This window comes from Chanodichthys erythropterus, chromosome 9 (assembly GCF_024489055.1).
Source record: "Chanodichthys erythropterus isolate Z2021 chromosome 9, ASM2448905v1, whole genome shotgun sequence".
Lineage (NCBI taxonomy): Eukaryota > Metazoa > Chordata > Actinopteri > Cypriniformes > Xenocyprididae > Chanodichthys > Chanodichthys erythropterus.
The window spans coordinates 38,614,902-38,640,130 of NC_090229.1; the positions used below are offsets into that span (position 1 = coordinate 38,614,902).

General features: G+C 37.8%; 1 protein-coding gene across 4 annotated transcripts in view; it reads right to left on the minus strand.

The window, feature by feature from the left end:
• Positions 1 to 5,180: 5,180 nt before the first annotated feature.
• Positions 5,181 to 25,229, minus strand: part of LOC137027393 (DDB1- and CUL4-associated factor 1) — a 36,303-nt gene continuing 16,254 nt past the window's right edge. Inside the window, exons 15-26 of one of the 4 annotated variants that reach the window (XM_067395547.1) lie at positions 22,246 to 23,314; positions 20,202 to 20,420; positions 17,697 to 17,895; positions 14,937 to 15,019; positions 14,767 to 14,851; positions 14,347 to 14,580; positions 12,940 to 13,033; positions 9,961 to 10,065; positions 9,688 to 9,761; positions 9,367 to 9,459; positions 8,564 to 8,855; positions 5,181 to 6,298 (exon numbers count right to left, since the gene is read on the minus strand). In XM_067395547.1, coding sequence (XP_067251648.1) covers positions 6,243 to 6,298; positions 8,564 to 8,855; positions 9,367 to 9,459; positions 9,688 to 9,761; positions 9,961 to 10,065; positions 12,940 to 13,033; positions 14,347 to 14,580; positions 14,767 to 14,851; positions 14,937 to 15,019; positions 17,697 to 17,895; positions 20,202 to 20,420; positions 22,246 to 23,314 — 2,603 coding nt within the window. In that variant the 3' untranslated portion in view covers positions 5,181 to 6,242. Of the gene's footprint in view, positions 6,302 to 8,563; positions 8,856 to 9,366; positions 9,460 to 9,687; positions 9,762 to 9,960; positions 10,066 to 12,939; positions 13,034 to 14,346; positions 14,581 to 14,766; positions 14,852 to 14,936; positions 15,020 to 17,696; positions 17,896 to 20,201; positions 20,421 to 22,245; positions 23,315 to 25,229 lie in introns of all 4 variants that reach the window. The other 3 variants (XM_067395549.1, XM_067395545.1, XM_067395548.1) reach the window with 3 other exon arrangements.

The window sequence follows — 25,229 nt, forward strand, 5'->3', positions numbered from 1 at the left end:
ATATTCACAAGATGTATTCCTTTCCAGAAGCATCTCACACAATTGTGTTCCCAAACACCAGCATCCGGAAGAATTGATGTACTAAATGTACAAATGTTTACTAATTCTTATTTAATCCAAAACTGAATTTATGCTACTAATCGATTGATTCTGTTGCATTTATGATAAATTAAATTATGTTTTCAGTTGCATTTATTTGTAAATATTACATACTAATACATACGTATAAATGGAGCAACATCAAACACGTTCCTACTTCATATGTAAGTCAATACGGGGCCTCATGACTGAATGCAGGTCAAAGTCAAGGCTGTTTTAGTGTGGTACTGTTACAATAAATGGAATAAGTGGGTCAAAATCTAAGATGGTAAAGAGTAAGATGCTTTCAACAAAGGGCTTTGACATGTTTGATGGAGTAGGGGGTGGTGCGGGGCCGTCCTGAACACGCCTGAAGGGCCCCTGGCCTCAGCATGTGAGATTATGTAATGCAGCTCTACTTCTGTTTCCTGGTTTCACGAGGGCATCGTTCAGCGGAGCCAATGAGACGCACAAACGCAGATCACATACACCCACAGACACGCTGGATGCAAACAGAGCTGAGCAGAGAAGTCCATCCGGCTCGTGAGGGTTCAGTGCAGCTGGACAAACGGAGGAAAAGGGAGGAGGAAAACGGACATCTTTATCCAGCAGTCTGCCATGCTATTACTAAATGAGTCCTTAAGAGGTATGTGACCCAAACAAATCCTCAATCAAACTGACTTTCACAATATATATCATTTTTGTAGAAACAACGATCCCATTTAAACATCGTGGTAAAAAAAGAGAGAGAAATTAATGCTTTTATTCACCATGGATGCATTAAATTGATCAAAAGTGACAGTGAAGACATTTATTATGATACAAAGATTTCTATTTAATACTGTAATAAATAAATGTATGCTGTTCAATGAACTTTCTATTTATCAAAGAATGCTGAAAAAAAGTGTCAGTGAAATGTTCAACATTGATAATAATCATAAATGTTTGTTGAGCAGCAAATCATCATATCAGAATGATTTCTGAAGGATCATGTGACACTGAAGACTGGAGTAATGATGCTGAAAATTCAGCTTTGATCACAGGAATAAATTACACGTTACTATATAAACAGCTGCTTTACATTGGAATAATATTGCGCAATGTTACCATTTTTACTGTATTTTTGATTAAATAACTTCAGCCTTGGTGAGCAGAAGAGACTTAGTTTAAGAATTAGTTTTGGCAGGTACATTTGTATTGTGATTAGTTACACAGCCCAGGATGGACCAAATGCTGTTGAAAGTATTAATGCATAATAAAAAATGGCTCAGCCAGTGGCCACCTATAGATAATTTCAGGTTTCTATCCATATTTAACTCATTCAGGTAATCAGATTCATTTTTGTCAATGCCATCGTTAGTATTTTCCTGTGACGCCATTTTTCAGAGCATATTGTTTTGTCATTTCATAGAGTAACCCATTTGTTTCTCATTCAGGTACCAGTTTTTGGAATTAAACAAGCAGTTTTTCATGTACAGATGTCTTCAGAAGAAAAGTCTCAAAATTGAAATCAGGCCCAATGGAGGATCCATCTTTTGATGACAGTGAACTAACCTGCATTTTTCTCAGTTATTGCAAATACCCAACAGTTTAAAGACACTTAATCAAACTGTCGAGTCACATTTATTTATATAGCCATTTATAGATACAGATTGAAAGGGGTTTACAGTAATAAACAGAAATAACAGCATCAATGTTGCAAATTTATGAGACAATAAATTCAGCTTAAATTCCAGCTAAAAAGCAGCTCTACCGAAGACTGAATTTTAATTGTCTTTCAAGCCCCCAAATTGTGTGGCTTTCTTTATTATTTCTGTTGTTCAAGAAATGGTTGAAACCTAATGAAACTGTAAAATAATTATTATTAATCAACAGAGCTCTTACTGTATAATTAAAGTGGTTGTTACTATGCTGTTAGCTTGAATGTTATTTTATTGTAATCAGAGGCTGATATCTTAGTATGAAGTTGCATGACTGTTTTGCGTTTTGCGACTTGATGGATCCACCATTAAAGGTGCCGTAGAACGTCTTTTTAAAAGATGTAATATAAGTCTAAGGTGTCCCCTGAATGTGTCTGTGAAGTTTCAGCTCAAAATACCCCATACATTTTTTTTTTATTAATTTTTTTAACTGTCTATTTTGGGGCATCATTAAATATGCGCCGATTCAGGCTGCGGCCCCTTTAAATCTCGTGCTCCCCGCCCACGGAGCTCTCGACTGCCTTAAACAGCATAAAAAAAAGTTCACACAGCTAATATAACCCTCAAAATGGATCTTTACAAAGTGTTCGTCATGCAGCATGTCTAATCACGTAAGTATGGTATTTATTTGGATGTTTACATTTGATTCAGAATCAAATGCTCTTCCTGTGAGGCACACTAAACAGGTCGCTGGTCCTCAGGGCCCTTTCAGGGAAATTGAGGAGCCTTTTTTCCCAGTGTGCATGGTGTCCGAGCTCAGCTGCAACTCAATTACGGTTGTTGAGTTGGACATCCTCACAGCCTTCCACTGAGGGAGAGGTAGGGAATACAGTCGTCCATGCCAACACTTTCAGCCTCTGCGGAGGCGATGGATAGGCGGATGGCTTGGTTACAACCAGGGATAAATCCACTCCTGGAAGCGTTTTGCTGCCTCAACCAGCAACAGTCAACATTTCAACCCTTGTAAGGACTTATCTCTTCAAGGCCTCATAATTGTTCACAGAGGCAGATGAAACAGTAATAGGGGATGATAATGTGGTCCCACTCTTATTCACACCCCTCACACTCAGCAACCACCTCAAAGGCTAGGAGGAATGCATCTACATCATTGAGAATCAGTGAGCGTAGTCAGTATCTGAGGGCTGAGGTCCTGAAATGGGTAATGCACAAGCTCTTGTTCCGTCTGCTCCTGGCTGGAGGTGACCCTCTCTTGGTCCGCAGTCAGCTGTTCCATGAAGTGCTGCTGCCGCAGAGCCAGCTCATGACAGATGGATGGATGGATTTATCAATGGATGCATGGATGGACAGAAGCATGGATGGATGGATGTATGCATGCATGGATCTTGCAAGGCACATGGTGTTGGTCCAAAGTAGTCTTAACCAGCTTATGGGGTATAGAAGCGTAGGCATTGGTGAGGTCAAGCCAAAGCACAACGAGGTCTCCCTTACCTTTGCAGAGCAGTGGAGACAGGTGGAGGGTGTCTGGATACTCAGGGAAGAGAACTCAATCAAGCTGGAGCAGTTCAGATCCATCTCTCTTCTCAGTGTGGAGGGCAAGATTTTCCCCTGTGTTCTATCTAGAAGAATGACAGACTTCCTCTTGATGAACACCTACATTGCTTCCTCAGTACATAAAGGAGGAATCCCTGGTATAGCGGGGTGTCTGGAACACACAAGAGTCTGATAAGGAAGGCATGCAAAGGGAAAGGAAACCTCACCAATGCCTACCTTGGACCAACACAGTGTGCCTTGCAAGATCAAGAGCCTAATCCTGAACTACTAAGTGGACCTAGGCTTGGATCCACCACAGAGGATACATCAGGTTGGCATCGGCTTGAGAAGTGGTTTTTAACTGGGTGTACCACCTCAGTTATTCTCTTTGCCCTTGCCATGAATATGGTGGTTAAAGCAGCCAAAAGTTAGTGCAGAGGTCCTCTGTCCAAGACACCCATCAGAGCCTTTATGAATGACCTCACGATCACAACATCATCAGTGCCTGGAAGTAGGTGGATTCTTTAAAGGCTGGGAAAAGACTTTGAACACCTCTTCCAATCTTAATGATACACAGACAGACAGATCTATAACACTGGATCAAAAACAGCATACTTTTTCAGTGATAGTGATGGGTATATATAGACACAGATATATACCCATAAAGTATTCACACATAGCTTCATATTCATATTCAATTTAGTGCAGTTAAAAAGATACTCTCTTATGGTAAAGACAAGCAGTTTGAAAATGAAAATATGCACCTTTAATTAATTCAAAACAACAATCACTAAACTTTTGGCTTCTTGCTCCAAATGCCACTTAAAAGCACTTGTATGTAGAAAACAGAATAGAGGCAATAGTTTGGAAACACAAATAGTTTTCCATACTTTTTCTTTTCCAGAATTTTCAATAATGCTTAGGAACTCTGTTTGGCTAATACTTTTATACCCTTCTCCTAGGGATGGGTGATATGACCAAAATCATCATGATAACGATATATATAATGATATACAGTACTGTACAAAAGTCTTAGGCACGTTAACTTCTATTTACTAAATCAAATCAATATTTGGGGTGACCACCTTTGCATTTAAAACAGCTTTTGTCCTTTGTACGCTTGCATAGATTTTCAGTCTTGGAAACGTTCTGGATTTAGTCTGACTCCATTTTTTCTGTTTCTTCATGTAATCCCAGATGGACCCGATGATGGTTGAGCAGCTACACAGTCAGGTAGTAAATAAAACAACATCTGTATTGCAAATCCCTCTGTTGCAGTTGTTTGTTTTTGCCGTATGCCTACCAGTGCAATGTCACTGCCATAGAAACCAATGCAGATATTCCAGAAAACGAAAGAGCGACATGGAGACACAAATCGGATCTGAACAGTTGTGATACACAATGTGGACATCAATAATTTTAGATCAGATTCCAGCTGGATAGACAAATAAACAGATCTGGACAGAGTGTGAATGTATCCCAAGAATATGCCAAGAAAATTCTGATTTTAATTCAGGGTTAAGACTTAAACGTTGACCAGAGAATTATAACTAGTTTTCAGCAAGAGTTTGAAACTGGTTTATAGTAACATGCCCCATTATGAAAGTGTGTGTGCACTTGCAAATAGGTCATTTTGGGTAAATTTATTTGATACATGAATTTAGCTGCTTTCAATATTACATTAAAGTTGAAAAAAGTTCTATGATTTTATTCACTTTTAACATGGATGTGTAGTTTTTTGGATGGATGTCAGTAACACTGGATCAGAAGCTTGTATTCATTGAAAGTCAGCATGAACATTATATTTGTCCTTTATAAAATGTAATTTCATGGAAAACTGAGCGGCCCAGCGGGATCTTGAGCAGCCTCTGAAGTCAATACGTCTGCAGAACAAGTGTGTGTACATTGATAGAAAATGGCTTTCAAAGTTTAGGATGCTCTGCATCAATTGTTTCCATATTAGAAAAACTGTTTGGTTAAGCTGCTTCAAACATGCAAGTTTAGAAGTCTTTACTTTCATACAGATGGTGAAGTGAGTTTGACCACACTCAGGAAAATAATTAAAAACCAAACAATTTACTCTGGTTTATTGTAATAACATGTATAGTAAAAATATTTTTAATACATTCTGTACACAATGTTGCCTTAAGAGGTTTACTTTTGGAAAGGCATGAACAAAAACATTAACCCAGAAAGTAAATGAAGGCTGTACACAGATGCTTAAAAATGTTTAACTTCATGTGAAATGCGATTTAAGAAGCAAACAAGTGCATCAATGGCTGAAACTGTTCACTTCCTCTTACAGAGACAGAAACACTGCTGCAGATTTCAGCACAGGGCCTTATAGTCCTTTATATGAATTTAGATCAACGGAAATTATTGCTCAGTCAACATGGTGCAACGTCTCAATCCAATCAGTCAGCTGACAAAAGGGGCCCTAAAAGCACCGCCTTGTAAAATGAAACAAAACTACCCTTCAAAGAGCAAAAAAAGCATGAACTAAACGTCTAAGCAACTAGATTTTCAGCTGTTTAGATTAATCAAACTAAAGAGATCACCTGAGGAGTGGTGGGCAGGTCAAAGGTCAATGGACATACATAAATGCACATGCAAACTGTGCATCCAGTGGATCAGATCTACCCAGAACTCCACTAGACTGGTCAACCAACACACCAAAACACACGCAAACGTATGGACATAAGACAGACGCACATGTGCGCAAAGTGTTGAAAGGACACCAGTTCTCTTTAAAGATGATCAGACATTCAAAGAGGGAAACTTGACCAAACATCCGACAAATGCGGTTTGTTTTATACGAGCTGTCCATAGGGGCGGCGGGCGTACAGACCATCCACACCACAACCTCATCAGCCCTGCGCTAAACAGCGGCTGCGATCCGCTTGACAACTTCCTGTCAAATCTTCTCTGAGGTTCAAGACGGGTTGAGCACGTCCACTGCCGTTTCCTGCAAAATCACTCGTTCAGGGCAAGGATGATGTCGTCTTCCAGGTCCGAGTTATCAGAGCTGTCTGCTGCAGGAATAAGAGAACAACATTTCAGGGAACAACTGAAGGAAAGCGAGTCAAAGTAACAAAACAAAAGGAGGAATCGCAACATGCATGAAATATGGAGAGGAAGGAAGTCATAAGCAGCACTTCAGACTGCTTTGGCATAAATGTGTGCTATTCATTAATTGCAAACGACTCCTTATAAGCTAATGTTGATGAATTATGACAATGTTTACTACACAATGTTTATATGGTAGTATGTTTAAGATGGTTGTAAGAAAGCATATTTTATCTCCTTATTTTAGACTGCAGACATTTCAGAATAAGAGTCACGGTGTATTTCGGGATGGTTTATAATTATTTTTTTTCCCTGATCATTATTGTTATTTTGTTTACACAAACTATTTAATTTAATTTATATTTAATTCATAGTAAACTGTTGTATCTTCTGTCACAGGAAGGAAAGACTAAGAACATTATTTGACACATTATTCAACATATTTTACAAGTATAAGGTTATTATATTTAAACCTAAAACCATTAAAAAAAATCTTCATTACTTGAAATAAACATTAACTGAAATAAATATCTAGTTTCCAAGCTTCAGCTTAACCTGATGTACTATAATAACTAAAACAGAAATAATAATAAAAAAATCTATGCAGACATTTAAAAGCAAAACCTAAAAGACAAACACACCAAAAATCACAAACTTAACTAAAATTACAATGAAAGCAGAAAAACTAAAAATCAAATCTAATCAATTTTAAATAAAAACTATATAATATAGTGTGTCAATCCCTGAAAAGCACTGAATTTTGCTCTTTTGTGTCTTTTTGCTCTTGAACGCTCAAAAACCGTCCGCTTTGGGAAGTAAAATACAGTTGTTTGTCTTAAGTGAACAAACAGTTTAGAGAGTATATCAGTGTACTGGAACTGTGTATTGTTAGAGAAATGCTTAATGCATTACAATTTATCTAAATTAGATTTTAGTCGACTAAATCTACTGTAGATTTAGTCGACTAAAATCTTATATTTAGTCGACTAAAACTAGACTAAAAAACAATTTCCGATGACTAAAATATGACAAACTAAATGGCATTTTAGTCAAATGACTATGACTAAAACTAAATTTGCTTTCAAAATTAAAACTGGTAACAAATATACTGTACATTTATTTGTTTGATGACTTGATTCTGACAATAAGGCAATTTTGACATTTTGTTCCTCTATCGTGAAATATAAGCTTGCGACTGCGAGAAAAAAAAAGTCAGAATTGTAAAAAGTCATGTAAAACAGACTGTTTACATAAATACTCCACAAAATTGACATTGACACAGTTGTGTGTATTCAACCATTCAAGTGCAATAAGACGTGAAAGAGAACTGAATTTGCGATCACATTGTGAGACGCGGCTTAGTAAACGCTTCAGCTGTGTGTCAGTCAGCGCCACATCGAATTCTTTTTTTGCGTTTTATTGCGCTTAACTCTTTTTAACACTCCATTGTCTCATTCATGCGTTTCATCACTCTAAAGTGTCAATAGTGCTGTGCTACACATATATTTACATACCATGATGCACACGATTTAGCAAAATCTCTAAAGATTGACATTTAACATCTAATTAATAAATTTTTCTGTTCATCCGATGAGTGTGGGAAGTGGGACTTTTATTTTGAAGGCATCACAGAATCTCTTAGTCCATCCTGTTTTATAATAAAAAGGCAAGTGCTATAATCCTGTATAAAATACCATCAGCATGCTGTAAATATACAGTTATGTCAGATTCTGTCATTAATTAAGATATTTTTGATGAAATCTTTCAGTCCATGTTAAACCACTGGAGTCACATGGATTACTTTAATTATGTCTTTCTTGTCGTTCTTGAATGTGTAAACTGCTTTGCACCCAATGGATGGACTGAAAGCTCTTGGATTTCATCAAAAATATCTTAATTTGTGTTCTGAAGATGAACGGGTGTGGAACGGCATGAGGGTGAGTAATAAATGACAGAAATTTCATTTCTGGCTGAACAAACCCTGTAAAGGACAAGCCTCAGAAGGCAACTTTGAATTCTACATATTCAACGGTTCAGTATTCAAACTGGTCGACATGTCATTTTTTGTCATATTCACCGTGTACTATATGTATAATTTGTGTTGCTCATAAATGTGATTTCCAGTGTTCAGATTACTGTGTTTTAAAGGTCACAACAAGCTAAACTCCATATTAGTGCATACATAATAATAATTAAATGTGGATGAATATGCATGTGGTCACACTCACTGTTGTCCAGCACGAGCTCCACATCTCGCTCATTGTCATCGGAATCATCGTCATCATCGTCGTCGTCGTCATCGTCGTCATCATCATCGTCGTCATCATCATCATCTGCCTCTTCATCCAGAAGACGAGCCACCTCCTCATCATCAGACGGAGAGAAATCCTGCTCGCCATCTTCCTCCTCTTCCTCTCCATTATTCTCGTTCTCCAGCTCGGCCAGCAGCGGGTCTGTGTCAATGTCATCGATGTCATCATCGGAGTCATCATCATCCTCTTCATCCTGATCGTCCTCCTCCTGAATGAAACAAAAGACTCCGCTGTCTTATGATCAAGTTTGATGTAAAATGATAAGCTCTTATTTCTGCACACTCTAAATGTAAAATGAAATCCTGTCAAACTCTGTTTCCAGATCTGCAAAATGAGTAACAGCTGAAGTGTTTATTTTTAACAAGGTCTCCATCTCAGTTGATCGTAGCCATTCAAGAGGTACATTTCGAGAGTTGTCATGATAGAATAAATAAATATCATTTGACTTTATGCCAAAAGTATTGCATGCATCTTTTCAAGAAATTAACAATTTAATTCCATACAAAAACTATTGATGAAACCGGCGGATCAAAGGATGTGCAGTTTATTTTTCTGGTCTACTGCATGTAAATCCTCAAATATACATACACATGACTCATTTACATATCTATTAAATATATCATATGTCCTAAACCTTTTCGACATTTCTGTGGATAAAATGCATAAAAGCAAATCAAAAACAGCTGAATTTTCAAATATGTGGTTTGCATCAGTCTCACCTGATCTTCCTCATCCTCTTCCTCCTCAGCGAGTCTCTGGCGCCCGACTTCATACAGCCGACACACAGTGTCCATATTTATGGAGTCCTGATTCTGTTGCACACATTCACACATAACAAGAGTTTGTGTCGAACAAGATAAATACATGCAGTTGACATTTCATTGTTCGAATTTAGCTTAGCAGAATTCAGTTCTGAGAAGATCATTTTGTTCACAGTCAAACAGAGCAAGAAAAATCTCGATTTTAAAAGCACAGAGACACAGAGTTGATGTAACTACAAAACCATACAAAAAAAAAATATGAAAAAATGCGCAACATACCTCAATGACGGCCAGATAGCAGTCTTTAGTGTCTGTGCACAGGTCAAAAATGTTCCTCTTTACATCAATGGTGGCTGAGAAAGAAAAAAAAAATTTGAGTTTTCCATCATGAAAAATTACTCATTCAATACAATTATTAGCATTTTTTCATCAGATTAAAAACCTCATTATAGAATGGACAGCATGTGACACGCTGCTAATTATCCAACAGTTCTGATTTGCCTCTCATTTGCAAATGCAAAAAGCTAGTAAACATTTTGTGAATGAAGATACCAATGGGTTTATAGTCTGTGGCATCAAAGGTCCTGAAGGACGATCCGAATGGACTCTTCATCTGCTGCTCCATCATGTCATCCTCATCGTCGGCCTGCAACATGGCTACAACACAAACCAGAACATCAGTAAAACTCCATATCCAATACTGGAACAGACACACTGTACTCATCCAGAACAAATGAGAACGCAATTTACACACAATATCTGCAGAATAAACACAGACTGAACTGTGAAGAGAAGGGCATTCAGAGACAGATCGTGAGCACTAAACACTGGGCAGGATTTTGGACAACAGTCACTGCATTGCTGCCCCGATGTGGGCTTTATGTAAGAGCGGTGCGACAGAGGCATGAAAGCACCCAAAGGACTCTCAGAATGTGAGAAACAAGATTCTCTGGTCTGATGAAAGGAAGACTGAACCGTTTGGCCTCAATTTCATGTCTGGAGGAAACCAGGCATCTGCTCAATACCATCCCAACGGTGATGCATGTGGGGTGTTTTTCAGACTGGAGGACTGGTCAGGGAAGAGGACAAAGCTGAACACTTCAAACACCCTTAACCCTCTGGAGTCTGAGGCTGATTTGGGGCTTGGAGAAGTTTTGACATGCCCTGACATTTGTGCTTTTTTCAGTTGTTCATAAACATATAAATGACAAAAGTGCCATTATACTGTATTCAGCACAAACTAGGCTACAATAATATGTGAGGAACATGTATGTACATGTTTGTGTTTTTGAAGGAATAATGTTTATGCGTGGTTATTGAAAAAAAAACAAAAAACTTAAGTCACTGAAATAAGGCCAAAAAAAAAAAAAAAAAAAAAAAATTAAATCTGTGTTCACAAGACTTTTGGGTATTGGAGGTTGTAGACTAGAGTTTTTGCTTCAAAATTATGTAAACATTATGCTGCCTATTCCTTCATATAAAACAATATATTGATTTAGTTTTTGTAAGACACTTTTTGTCAAAAAAAAAAAACAGTATGCGTGGAGGCGTGAATCATCATGAATAATGGGCCATTACACCTGAGAAGACAAAAGAATCACATAATAATGACCTGAAATGACTTGCATATTAATGAGGCCTTTCAGTCAGGTAGGCTGTGAAAAAACCCTCTGTAATCATGTCTCAGCTCATCATAAACAGCAATACTGTGAAATATTATTACAATTTAAAATAATGGTATTCTATTATATTCTTTAAAATATAATGTATTTCTGTGATGCAAAGTGTCTGAACAATTATGTTACCTCTATGGCATTTCATATAGGCTTTCAGCTTACAAGCATGCACATTTGGAGAAATATTGATGGATTCTTATATATTTATGTCAATTTTCTATACCGAGAAGTAATATTTATTGTCATCACTATGAGTGCTGGATACTGTGTTTTTAATTCATACTTGCAGCCGGAGGGCGCTATGTACACCTTTAGTCCACAATTCATATAAAGAAGAAAAGGAACTAGGAACTAACGGCATGTCTTCTAGAGATCGCTAACCATGGCTTTAACATCCAGATAAACACTTTTCAAGACAATAAATACACGATTGAGACAATGCATACATGTATTGCCTCTGAATTTGCGTCAGAATAGCGCTGGCTCCGTGGGCGTGGCCGCATTAGCGGATAATGAGCTGAATCTCGGATTTCTGACATGGCTCTCTTTTCATACAGATTACATAAACACAGAATGTTTGTTTTCGATTTGACTTGCACGATTTAAAACCTGACATTTCAACATTTCTTTAGACATAAGTGTAATTTTTTTTGTCATTAGTATTCATAAGTTACAGTTCATTTTCTGAGAACTATCAGATTGCACTTCGTTCAGAGGGTGAGGAGAGATCACACATCATGTTAGTTTTCTTTATTTTACAAAAAGCACAACATTGTGTTTTTACTCTGAGTGTACACAAATAAAAGAAGACATTTTATAGTTTCAATTGATATATTACTTGTGTCTCTATGACAAGAAATGACGGACTATTTTAAGCCTGTTTTGCTGCAATGTGAAAAAAAATCCTGCAAAACGCGCCGGCGCGTTTTCGGACCTCAGGGAGTTAATACAACCCGATCCAGAGCACTCGGGACCTCAGACTGGACTGAAAGATCACCTTCCAACAGGACAATGAGCTCAAAGTTGACCTATTACAGTCTTGGGCATGTCAAAGATTAGTAACAACATTTGATGCATTGTTAGTTTGTGCAGCATCAGATTTAAATTTTTTCTCCCTCATTTACTGTTCGTGGCTGTTTTTGCCCCATTGACTACCATTATAACAACATTTTTTGATTGCAAAGCCATGACACCATATAATCATGCATTCTGATTGTTGATGGTTTTCCCTGTTGGGAAGAGGTAAAATTTGTCATTTTTACTGTTGATCACCAGATGGCACCATTAACCCTTTAGATAGGCCTGTACAAAAAAAAGCTTAGTTTTTGGCTTTTATATGCAGTTATATGGAGTATAACAGCATATTATATTGTGTGTTTGGAGACCTTTTTCAAGCTCAAACTGCAACATTACACACTGAAGAAAGATGAACATGGAGAAAAGCAGAATAGGTGCTCTTTAAACACACAGCCAAGACAACGCAACCCTGACTTATTGACGACTAAGAGCCCGGATCAGTCAGAGGCCAGACTTAAACCTAATCAAATATCTCTGATTAAACTGGAAAACATCCACCGACAGTCCCAACTGAGAGGATCTGCAGAGGAGAATGGCAGAAAATCCCCAAATCCAGGATTGCAAAAGAAGCCTATAAAATACTTGAGGCTGTAACTGCTGAAGCCAAATGTGCTTTCTTGCTTTCAACTCTTTTTTTTTTTTTTTTTTTTTAATAAATTTGCAAAGTCATCAAAAATCTTTGCAATATGGGGTGTGAGGTGTCGACTGATGAGAAATAAATCATTTCAGCATATGACTGCACATTAAAAGAGAAAAAGGGAAGGGATCGGTCTCTCACCTCCATAAATGACGGTTCCATTGTTGTTGAAAACAATCCTGCACTGATCCAGCGCTGGTACAGTGTGAAGAAGATGAAACGTCCTCAAATCCCACTGGAGCTCGAGTTAAAGCAAACAGCTTCAGAAACAGTGCAGCAAGAAGAGGTTCACTATTCAATCATCTCCACGTATCCCGGGAACTCCTTTCCCCAAATTGATAGCCCTACATTAATGGGCACTGGGTCACACTTTATATTCAGTGTTTTTAACTACGGTGTACTTGAATCAAAAACAAAACTAATAGTTAGGAGGTACAATACACTTATTGTGTTGATGTTGTATTGTAAAACACTGACTTCTGCTGTTGAGGTAGGTTTAGGGTGGGTTAACAATGTAATTATAGAGGTAATTACTGATATTAATTATAGCTTTAACTACACACAGCTATTTCACAACTACAATGTATAAACATGTAAACAGCAAGAGTTAAATCAACTCTGCTTGGAGTACATATGGTCCCTCTCTAAACAGTGTTAAAGTAACACTACTGAAGCAGAGTTAAAGGCTGCGTTTACACTCGGCATTAACATGCGACCTGTATCTGGATGTTGTCCACGTACGCATTGAAAAGATGATATTTTTTCTTCACCATACAAGATTAATATTGGGAAAATTAAAATTGGTAGATTAAGTTCTCTATTTGTGATCGATTGTATACTTGTGGAATTAATCACAAAAATTCTGTGCTATGAAGCGTCTGCCTTTCAAACGCGCCTAATTGAAATATTGTGCGGGAAACAGAAATCCGATCAGTTATCCAGATACAGAGGCCACTTAATGTGAACAAACATAAACGCACCGTGTCCTAACTGGCTAATGATCTGACCTGCTTGATCGGATCACGTTGATCACATATTAATGCCAAGTGTAAACGCAGCCAAAGTTAATGAGATAATTAAGTGATTAATGACTGCGCATTAGTGATGAACACCTGCTGTTAACAAGCAGAATCACAAAAAAAGAGAAACACAAAAGCTACAACTGACTAACTCTGTTTCAGTGTTACTTTAACACTATTTAGAGAGGGACCATATGTGTATGTACACATTTAAGTGCATTATATTAAATCATTCATTTAAATCTTAGTACACAGTAGTTAGACACCTAATATAAAGTGGCATACTAACATTAGTTAACGCATTAGTTAAACTCTGAGCAATGTATTTTTACAGCATATATTAATCTTTCTTAATACAGTTGTTCAGTGTTTGCTCACAGTGCATTAACTAATGGTGACATATCCAACATTAGACTTTAAAACCGTATTGTAAAGTGTTAGTGAAACCTCATTAACAAAAACAGAAGAATCCGAAAACTGCATCATAATGAAACACATGACCAGCGGCTCACTGAGCAGAAAAGCATACAATCTCTGTGTTGATGATGACCTCTAAACCATTGGGATGGAAAACGCCACTGATGTTCATGTTGAACTTGTCAAACTTATGGATGGCCTGAGCCGTGCGGACGTCCCACATGACGCCGTCGTTCAGGACAAGGTCATCCGTGGGGTTAAACGTGGCACAGTTGCGCTTGTAGTTGTTGGCCAGGTCGGGGTTATTGAGGGTCAGGATTTTCTGTCCTGTCTGAATGTCATATATCTGCAGAAATACAAAGATAATTTGATCATATATTATATACAGTTGCAGTCATAAGTTTTCATAGACCCTGCAGAACCTGCATGCAAGAGAGATGTTTCTCTGAAGTCTCATGAATGCAAAAAACAACAGAAACTCAATACTGAGTGAATGAAAGACACAAAGGTGATGGTTAGAAAGGCGACTTGCATGTGCGATGTGTTCTTTTGTTCCTATGACTCTGTCCTGAGAGAGTTTGCTGAACTCCACATAATGATCATCCAGGAATGAATGCCTAGAAACAGAGTTCATCAATTAAAAACAGAAGATTAAAACCAGTTAGTTATATTAGTTAACTGCTTATGTGCATGCAGACTCACTTCATGATGAACACAGACTTCATTCCCCACAGTGCTGATAAAGGATAGCTCCACGACGCTGACGTCAACAAAAGAGAGCCGTCCTGACACACAGACAAATACATCAGCATCTACCATGAACGCATTTAGAGCATTACAACTGTGTACTTTGATGATAGAGGCTGAGGTGGGTCAGAGCAGGCATCATTTAGTCTGGCTTTTATGCTGCATCACATCTTTACAAAGAGGAAAACGCCACAATCAGATGTTTCAATTGCCAAAACAATCTTTGTATCAGGCTCTGCCTTATTTTTACCATAAAAAACATTATTCACTACAATTATATGATTACTATAAAAGCATTCAGATGGAATATTTGGCAGAATCTATCATAACAGGGTACTTTTTGAAATGTTGCATGTTGTTATAAAGGCCCCGATATACTTAAAGAACAAATCAAAGAATGGTTTGACGTAATTTCCAATGAAATCAGATGGTAACACTTTACTTGAAGGGGTTTGCATAAGACTGACATGACACCTTCATAATCATGACATGACACGTCATGAATATGAAGGAGGTTTTATGAATGTTTATGACAACTGTCATTAAGTGTCATTCGCTCAATTATGTCAATTTTAATGCAAAGATGACATTGTTTGAGATGTCCGAGTTATGACAACTTGACATAAACCAATACATCATAACCTGTCAGTGTCTTTGTCATGACAACTTGACATCATTTAGCTTAGTGTTTTAACATTACATTAAACTGTCATGTGGTTGGTTTTGACATTGGCTGTCATGAGGCCATTATAATAGTGTAATGAATATGTATCTTGAGCTCAAGTACAGTGGTACAAATTGAACTTGTCATTAAAATGTCATTAAATGACAATACTCTGACAAATAATTTTATAACAGCATCATGACTATTTTTCATTTCATGTTTTTTTGTTTTCGTCTTTTGTTTTTTAAGTTTCCTCCAACAGAAGGTCAGATAATAGACAATTTCAAATTTCGTAAAAAAGATGACACCGTTATAAAATAATGGTAACACTTTATTTTAGGGTCTTTTAACTAGTTGCTTATTACTATTAGCATTCATATGGCTAAAATATTGGCTATTTATTACTACTTATAAAGCACATATTAATGCCTTATTCTGCATGATCTTATTCTACATTCTTAATCCTACCCAATACCTAAACCTAACAATTAACTATAATAAGCAGTAAATTAAGAGTTTATTGAGGGAAGAGTCATAGTTAATCGTTTATATATGTGTTCCCTATACTGAAGTGTTACCAAAATAATGTAATGTAATGTTAACCCATAAAGCTAAGTAGTTTTTTTAAGTTTGATAATTAATCTGCTATGTCATGTTTATGACAGGTTATGATGTTTTGCTAATGTCATGTTGTCATAACAAAAAGACACTGACAGGTTATGATGTATTGGTTTATGTCAAGTTGTCGTAACAAAGACATCTCAAACAATGTCATCTTTGCATTAAAATTGACATAATTGAGCGAATGACACTTAATGACAGTTGTCATAAACATTCATAAAACCTCCTTCACATTCATGACACGTTTCATGTCAAGATTATGAAGGTGTCATTTCAGTCTTATGCACACCCCTTCAAGTAAAGTGTTACCAATCAGGTCATCTGAGGCTCTGCCTTCTTTGAGGTGTGAATCTTCTCCGGTTCATTTCTTCTGTTCAGTCGGTCGAGGTCAGATGCGAGTGAAAACATGAACACACTTTATCGATGAAACTGAAGCTGTGATTCTAATTTAAATCGACACTGACACTGTTTTTCATGTTTAATACTGTAAAGCTGCTGCTTTAAAAGCAATCTACTGTATAAAGTGCTGTAGAAATAAACGTGACGTGGCGCTTTGATCAGATGCTTTCTGAACTGCTGTTTTCTCATTTTTGTTGTGTTTATTTTGTTACCGAGAGGAAAGCCGCAGCACTTATTTACATTATATTCATCTAAACGTCACTCTCAGCAGCATGGGCTGCATCCGGATGTTCACTAACAGTGTATCAATTAGGGCTGCTCGATTTATCGCAATTTCAATTGCACGCGATTTGGCAAAAGCTGTGATTACTTTATGCGCAGCTTGTCAGAGCTGTACGGCTCTGTGATCAGGAGTAAATGTTTCTTTATCTGAAAACCAGAGGGCGCTCTTGCGCAGAAACTGCAAATATGCCCTGCTGCTGAAGTAGAACACGCATCATTCCAGGAAATCCCATACTATAGCTGAACAAACAGAAGATTGAAACGCTTTGATTACTTAAACATGACTAATAAACACACGACTGCCTTATTCTGTGTAAGAAGCCACATCATCTCACAGAAGGACGCTCAACTGTCATTATGAAGTGAGTTTGGAGTAAAAACAGGTTATTAAATTTTGTCTTTTGTTGGACAAGATGTTAATAAATGCTTCTCATGTCTGGAAAGATGTTTTGACACGTGTTGTTTTTTCAAACACATTATAAGCGATTCAAACTCGCAGTGCTTTCAGATGGATTAGCATTTGGAGCCATACTTCATTGATAAGCTGCACATAAAAATGTAATCACACTAAGTCAAATCGTTTAAGTGCGATTTCAATGTTTTTTCTAATCGTGCAGCCCTAATATCAATGCAAAGGTATTTCCAACTTATTTTTAACCCTAGGCGAAGAATGAAGAACTTTGCTGTGAGTATATCGGGGCCTTCAGGGCTGAAGGATCATGTGCGTGTGTGTGTGTGTGTTTGTTTACTCTGGAGGGCTCGAGGTGTGTGATGGCCGAGCTGTGGCAGCTGTAGCTGGCCTCTTCCTGTCCACTGAACACATTGTAGAGTTTGAGCTGCCCGGTACACGTGCCCAACATCAGGAAACGCTCTCGTGCTGAGAACGCACAGCACATGAAGCCACTCTCATCCTCCTCAGCCTCCCTGAACACAGAGATTGGCCGAAACCTGAACACAATCACAAACAGCATTTGATTAGCCAGCTGAAAGTCGAGAGGACAAAAGAAGAAAAAGAACTTTAGTTACCAGGGCTGGGCTAAAAATAAACATTTCTCAATTTTGATCAACCGATATTGATTCAAGGTCGTTCTTTCAGTCAGGGCTGTTTTCAGTTGATGTGTGAACAAAACTTCACTAAACATTATTTGTAGCTCCTGCCATCCAGTAATCACAATAATCTTTGATATGATCAGTCTGACATTGATTGATGGATCACATGAGACATGATTCATTTCAGTAAGATGTTCTGAATCTTCTGATGTTCATTCATGTTTATTTGCTGCTGTAACTAGTAGTAAAGAGGAAGAGATGATCGCTTCAACTACAGTGATCTGTCGCCACATTAAAGAGACACAAAAACAGTTATTGATGGAATTCCAGAATAAAATTGACAGAATTTGCTTCATATCAACTGTGATTACTGGATGGCAGGAGCTAAAAATAATGTTTAGTGAAGTTTTGTTCATGAATCAACTGAAAACAGCACTGACTGAAAGATGGAAAATCTATATTTTGATTCCAGCCCTAGTACATGTGAAAAGAACATGACCAAAATTCAATCAAATTTGAAAGATGATATCGGTAACACTTTATGATAAGCATAGTGTAATGAAGTACATACAAAATCATTTGCAAACTATTATAGTTAATAGTTTATTAACTGTAGTTAATACACTATATACAAATAGTGAGCTCTTCATTCATTTTTACTGTAATTAACAAGTTATTATTGTTTAACAAGCTCATATATAAAGAGTTAATGCTTTGTTCATAGTAAAAATTTCTTACTTTTGATTAGGTCACAGAAAATGGGAAAATTATATTAATTAAGTGCTTTAAACCAACCTTTATCAGACATTAATTGCACTCATATTCAGTGTTCCTTAATGTTTACAAATACATTAAGCATGCACACACAGGGTTTCCATGTTTTATAGGGACTTTCCATAGAAATAATGAGTTTTGTATTGTACAAACTGAATATTCTTTCCCCTAAACTACACCTAATCCTTACTGATGCATTTTAATAATGTGATCTTATGAGTATTTGTATGTAATTCATATTGACAGCATTATTTTATTTGTTTATTTTTAAGTGGTTGTGTTTAGTTTTTCAGGATATGCTTAATGTACGTGTAATACAATTAATGTCTAATAAAGGTTGCTTTAAAGCACTTAAAGGGTTAGTTCACCCAAAAATAATGTCATTTATTACTCTCCCTCATGTCGTTTCACACCCATAAGACCTTCGTTCATCTTCAGAACACAAATTAAGATATTTTTGATGAAATCCGATGCCTCAGTGAGGCCTGAGCAATGACATTTCCTCTCTCAAGATCCATTAATGTACTAAAAACATATTTAAATCAGTTCATGTGAGTACAGTGGTTCAATATTAATATTATAAAGCGAAGAGAATATTTTTGGAGCGCCAAAAAAACAAAATAACGACTTATTTAGTGATGGCCGATTTCAAAACACTGCTTCAGGAAGCTTCGGAGCGTTATGAATCTTTTGTGTCGAATCAGCTGTTCGGAGCGCCAAAGTCACGTGATTTCAGCAGTTTGACACGCGATCCGAATCATGATTCGACACAAAAGATTCATAACCCTCCGAAGCTTCCTGAAGCAGCGTTTTGAAATCGGACATCACTAAAGTCGTTTTGGTGCACCAAAAATATTCTTGCCGCTTTATAATATTAATATTGAACCACTGTACTCACATGAACTGATTTAAATATGTTTTTAGTACATTAATGCATCTTGAGAGAGGAAATGTCATTGCTGGCTATGAAGGCCTCACTAAGCCATCGGATTTCATCAAAAATATCTTAATTTGTGTTCTGAAGGTCTTACGGGTGTGGAACGACATAAGGGCAATTAATAAATGACATTATTTTCATTTTTGGGTGAACTAACCCTTTAAATGTCATTTTCCCATTTTCTGTGACCTAATCTAAAGTGATAACTATTTACAGTTAATAACGTTAAGGCATTATGTAACTCTTTACATGTGAGCCAATTAAACACAAACACTTTGTTACAGTGACAATGAATGAACTCACTACTCATATATAGTCTATTAATGTATTGACTACAGTTTATAAACTATTAGTTAACTATAATAATTTGCAAATGATTTCTAAATACTTTTAATAATTGTTACCAACATATCCTGTGTATGCAGCTGCTTTGATGTCAAGTTTTCCACTGATCCAGGCATCAGTGTGATTTCAGAAATCTGTGAAACTGCACCTGCTGAAGATGAGATGCCTGTCAAAGCAGCCTCCATCAACGCCACCGTATTTGGGGTAGACCACCCTGCGCGTGTGTCGAGGGGTGAAATTGGTGGGCGCCTGCCGTCTCTGTTTGGGCTCCGGGCACTGATGCGGAGTGAAGAGGCTGAAGGGAGGACACGTCGTCACCGGGTTCTTGCAGCGCGCGTGCTGCTCTCGTAAATACTCCGTTATGATACTGGAAACAAGACGACATGATCAAATTATTCATCTTAATCATTTCTGGCCCACAATCAACACCAAACAGAATTGACTGACAAACATAATTGTATCAAATATTTCACCAGTCAGAAGGAAACCTAGGATATGAAAGTATACCATTTCTAAGTGTGGCATTTATTTCGGCAAAGGAATCAGATTAGAATCATATTCTATTAGGGTCAGATTCATTTTCTGTTCCTCTGAGGTCCAGGGTTTTTTGTGCCATAAAGCAGTCATATTTTAGTTTTCACTCATTTTTGGTACTTTTGTTTTTTTTTTTACTGCTGTGCCGATAAGAATAAAACAATCCTATGGTCCTAAAGCAAGCAGAAAATAGTTCAACAGATTCAGACAGATTCATAAAACAATCTGCACTTTAATGTGCCACTCGAACCATTAAAGACCAAAATGATTGTGGTTAACTTGTCATGTTTTAAATGTGGAGTTTCTTCAGAAGGACATGCAAAACAGCAAGTGCTACAAACCGCATTTGGTTTGACAGACCTTACATTATTTTATATATTAAATGGGCTTACATGGGTAGGACTATCAGAAAATTTAATTTGGTGGTTCACTGCTTATTTAAAGGGAAGAACCCGATGTGTACAGGTGGAAGGTTTTCAGTCAGATCCTATGGAGGTTGTTAAGGGAGTCCCTCAAGGGTCTGTGTTGGGGCCGCTTTTATTCAGTATATACATAAACTGTCTTGACTTTAATATTGATAATGCAAGTTTTCATTTTGATTGATTGATACTATTATTTATTGCCCAGCTCCCTCTAAGCAGCAATCTGTAGCTTTTTTAACAATCTGCTTTTTATATTATCCAAAATAGGTTTGCATGTTATTCTCAATTTCTCCACAAAATTTCATCACTCTTTGGATTTCTCAAGAGAGTCCGATTACATCCGTTTCAGAGTACAAATACCTTGGTATTATTATCGATAACGCGTTACATTTTAGTTCACATTAATTATTTGAGGCAAAACCCCAAGAAAAAGCTTGGATTTTACTTGAGGAAGAAGTATCTGCTTCCTTTTATGTTTTTTTGATTATGGGGATGCAGTGTTCCAGCCTGCTCCCTCTTTCCTTCTCGCCTCTTTGGATGCTTTGAATCATGGTCCTCTGATATTTATATCTGATTGTAAATTTTTAACACCATTGTGAACCACATAAAGGAGTTACTTGGCCTTCGTTAAATATTTGAAGAAAAATGCACTGATATTTATTGATATATAAAGCCATATTGGGTTATCTGCTCTCTCATCTTTGTCGTTTTGTTCAACGGAAATTGCCTGGCAATTACTCCTTACGCACTGCTTGCCCCTTTTCAGACATGAGCTTGGTAAAACTTCCTTCAAATACACCGCCACCTGTAGATGAAGCTACAAAACTTGGTCTCTTATAGTCATTTTAAAATTTTGTACATGAATTATGAGCTTCCAGAACTTCTGATTGATGCGGTGTGTGACTTCCTTTCCACAAATTAAACAGAATAAAACAGTATTTTTTTCTTAGTCGTATTAGGTGCAAGCAATAAGTGCAACCATGATCAAAGTACTCTCAATATTCAAAGTGCAAACAGAGACCAAATCTAAGAGGTGGTTACAACTTCACAGCCCAGCCTAAGATAGGTTTGATATTGGGAGACCGGCTATTGCACGTAGCCTAATTTGTGCACATCGCGTTTTACTTTCGCTTTCTAATTCACGATCGCATAATCATGATCACCTAATAGTTTCTGATGTTAGAAGAGCTCCACAAATTTTACTGTCATGTTAGGTATATAAACAGTCTAGCACACCTGTCTAGAGTAGGTGGAGAGGGCAGATGCCTGTCCAGCTGCTTCTTCATGGCTGGACTCTGGCTGAAAGCACCATGATCTGATTTCTGCCTCAAGACTTTTGGCTTCTTCCCTCCTGCAGAAGCACACGGTGACGGCCGCTCCCGCGAGAACAAGATACGTCCGATGAGAGGAGAGCCGTTGCTGTGGTGAGAAACTGCAGGAGGAGGTGGGGGCGGGGCTTGTGAGGTGGAGGGGCGGGGCTGAGGGTGATGAGGAAGCGCATGGGGGGTGTGGCCACCCAGACGGGCCGCGACTCCGTTAGTGAGCCGAGGAGTCCGTGGGATGCCGGCGGCGGGAGAAGGAGGCGTCGCGACAGAAACGGGAGTGAACGGTGGCACGCTAGCGTGTGCCAGAGCGTGCAGCCCCATGGGCAGCTCGGCTTCTTTTGTCAAAGCTGTCGCCGTGTCCGAAAGACCTTTAGACAATAGATGATTCCGAATAAGCAGTAGAAGTTCCTTCTCTGGAAACGAAATGCGCGACTGCGCCACAACATTAGCCCTCTGCAGCCGCGCCAGCGACACATCTGTGCCGATTAACAAAGGCTTTCCAGACACTCGCTCTATGAGTTCTGCTGCAAACTTGCAGAAGCGCACATGCTCGCTGCGCTTGTCCTGAAGCACGGGCTCTTTCATGAGCTGCTGGATCTGTCCGCTGCTGAACAGCGGAAGCTTGCTGATGATTTGCCGCACTGCGGCGCTGCGTGCCAATCCAACCAATGCTTTGCAGGCTAGAGCGCGGATCTGATCGGCATCGGTGATGGGCATCTTGATGGTCAGCAGGGACAGCAGGACTTTTATACCATTGTTGGACTGAACCACGTTCCACATCTTGGCTAGGACGCTCTCGCTGGCGCGATGGCTCTGCGGCAGACGGCGGCGTGGCGTGCCCGAGATGAACTTGCCGATGCTGGAGACGCGTTTGTCTGGAGCGCAGACGCAGTTTATGATCACCTGCAGGGCCGACTTCTGGATTTCGGCGTCATTTACAAATACTTCACCCTCTGCGACGACCAGCACGATGCTCATACCTGCAGAGCACAAAGAGTTTTAAAATCAAATTTAATACTTGCATAAATTAAATCAATACTGTATTTCCATATAGAACAAATCCATACAAACTCACTTTATCATGCACTTCGGATTCTGTTAAAGTCACCATGAAATCAAAAATATGCAAATTCTTGTTTTTTTTATGGAATACTGAATAAGTGTTTATTATAAATGATTTATCAGTGCACATTATTATTGTTTTAAATTCATGTTCCTCGTAATCTTGAATCAGAATCAGGCGGGGCAACCTGTCACTCACGTGAGATCCACCAATAGCAAACCACAACCATCCAATCAATTCCCCATGGACAAAATCAAGCCCCGCCCTACATTTGTTCTTGTTCGAGAAGCCATTTAACAATCGCAACTTTTATTTCATGCCAACTTTAAACATGCTGCAACACAAAACTTGTAGTTCCCCAGTTTTAAGTACTCAAATCATGAGTTATTCAATATACACATTTGTATTGAAATTGGTTTATATACCAATATATGTAGACAGGGTAAATAAGAGGTCGAACAATATTGAATTTTGCTGATACAATAATAAAGTTTAAAGAAAGGCAATAAACAAATTATTGTGCTGATAACAATAACATTAAGACCATACTTTAACATTCAATATAGAAATCTTTCCTTTTGACAGTTGACAAAAAAAAAAAACATGCACGTGTAACACTATATTGGATCCGAGCAACTTTTAAAGTGACAGCAGCCTAATATTAATGCTGCCATCTCTATAATAACATTAATCAAACAAAAAAAAAAAGAAAATAAACTCTCTGATCTTGACTGAATAACATTTGTAACTATATTTGTAATGTATATTTTATTTACAAAGTGCAGTGTTGTTTTACATTTGAATACCTGAAAATCTTAAAGGGTTAGTTCACCCAAAAATTACTCACCCTCATGTCGTTCCACACCCGTAAGACCTTCGTTCATCTTCAGAATACAAATCAAGATATTTTTGATGAAATCCGATGGCTCAGTGAGGCCTCCATAGCCAGCAATGACATTTCCTCTCTCAAGATGCATTAATGTACTAAAAACATATTTAAATCAGTTCATGTGAGTACAGTGGTTCAATATTAATATTATAAAGCCACGAGAATATTTTTGGTGCGGCAAAAAAAAAAAAAAAAAACGACTTATTTAGTGATGTCTGATTTCAAAACACTGCTTCAGGAAGCTTCGGAGCGTTATGAATCTTTTGTGTCGAATGATGATTCAGATCGCGTGTCAAACCCGCCAAACTGCTGAAATCACGTGACTTTGGCGCCCCGAACAGCAGATTCGATTCGCTGATTCATTTGTGCTCCGAAGCTTCCTGAAGCAGTGTTTTGAAATCGGCCATCATTAAATAAGTCGTTATTTTGTTTTTTTTGGCGCACCAAAAATATTCTTGTGGCTTTATAATATTAACATTGAACCACTGTACTCACATTAACTGATTTAAATATGTTTTTAGTACATTAATGGATCTTGAGAGAGGAAGTGTCATTGCTCAGGCCTCACTGAGCCATCGGATTTCATCAAAAATATCTTAATTTGTGTTCTGAAGATGAACGAAGGTCTTACGGGTGTGGAACGACATGAGGGAGAGTAATTAATGACAGAATTTTCATTTTTGGGTGAACTAACCCTTTAAAACACTTTATTTCAATGGCATCTTTGTTCAGTTGTGTTTATTTGTGCACCTGCTAATTGGTTTATTTGTTCTTTTTTAATTATGTTTACTTGTCTTTAATAATGCTTGAAAATTACATTAGATCTTGGCTAGTTGTTTTTGCTATGGTATTTTTAAACCAGTCAAACGTTCCTTGATTTGGAATCGGAAAATTCAAATGATACCCTATCCAAATGTTTCCCAAAAGATTTAAGCCAACTACG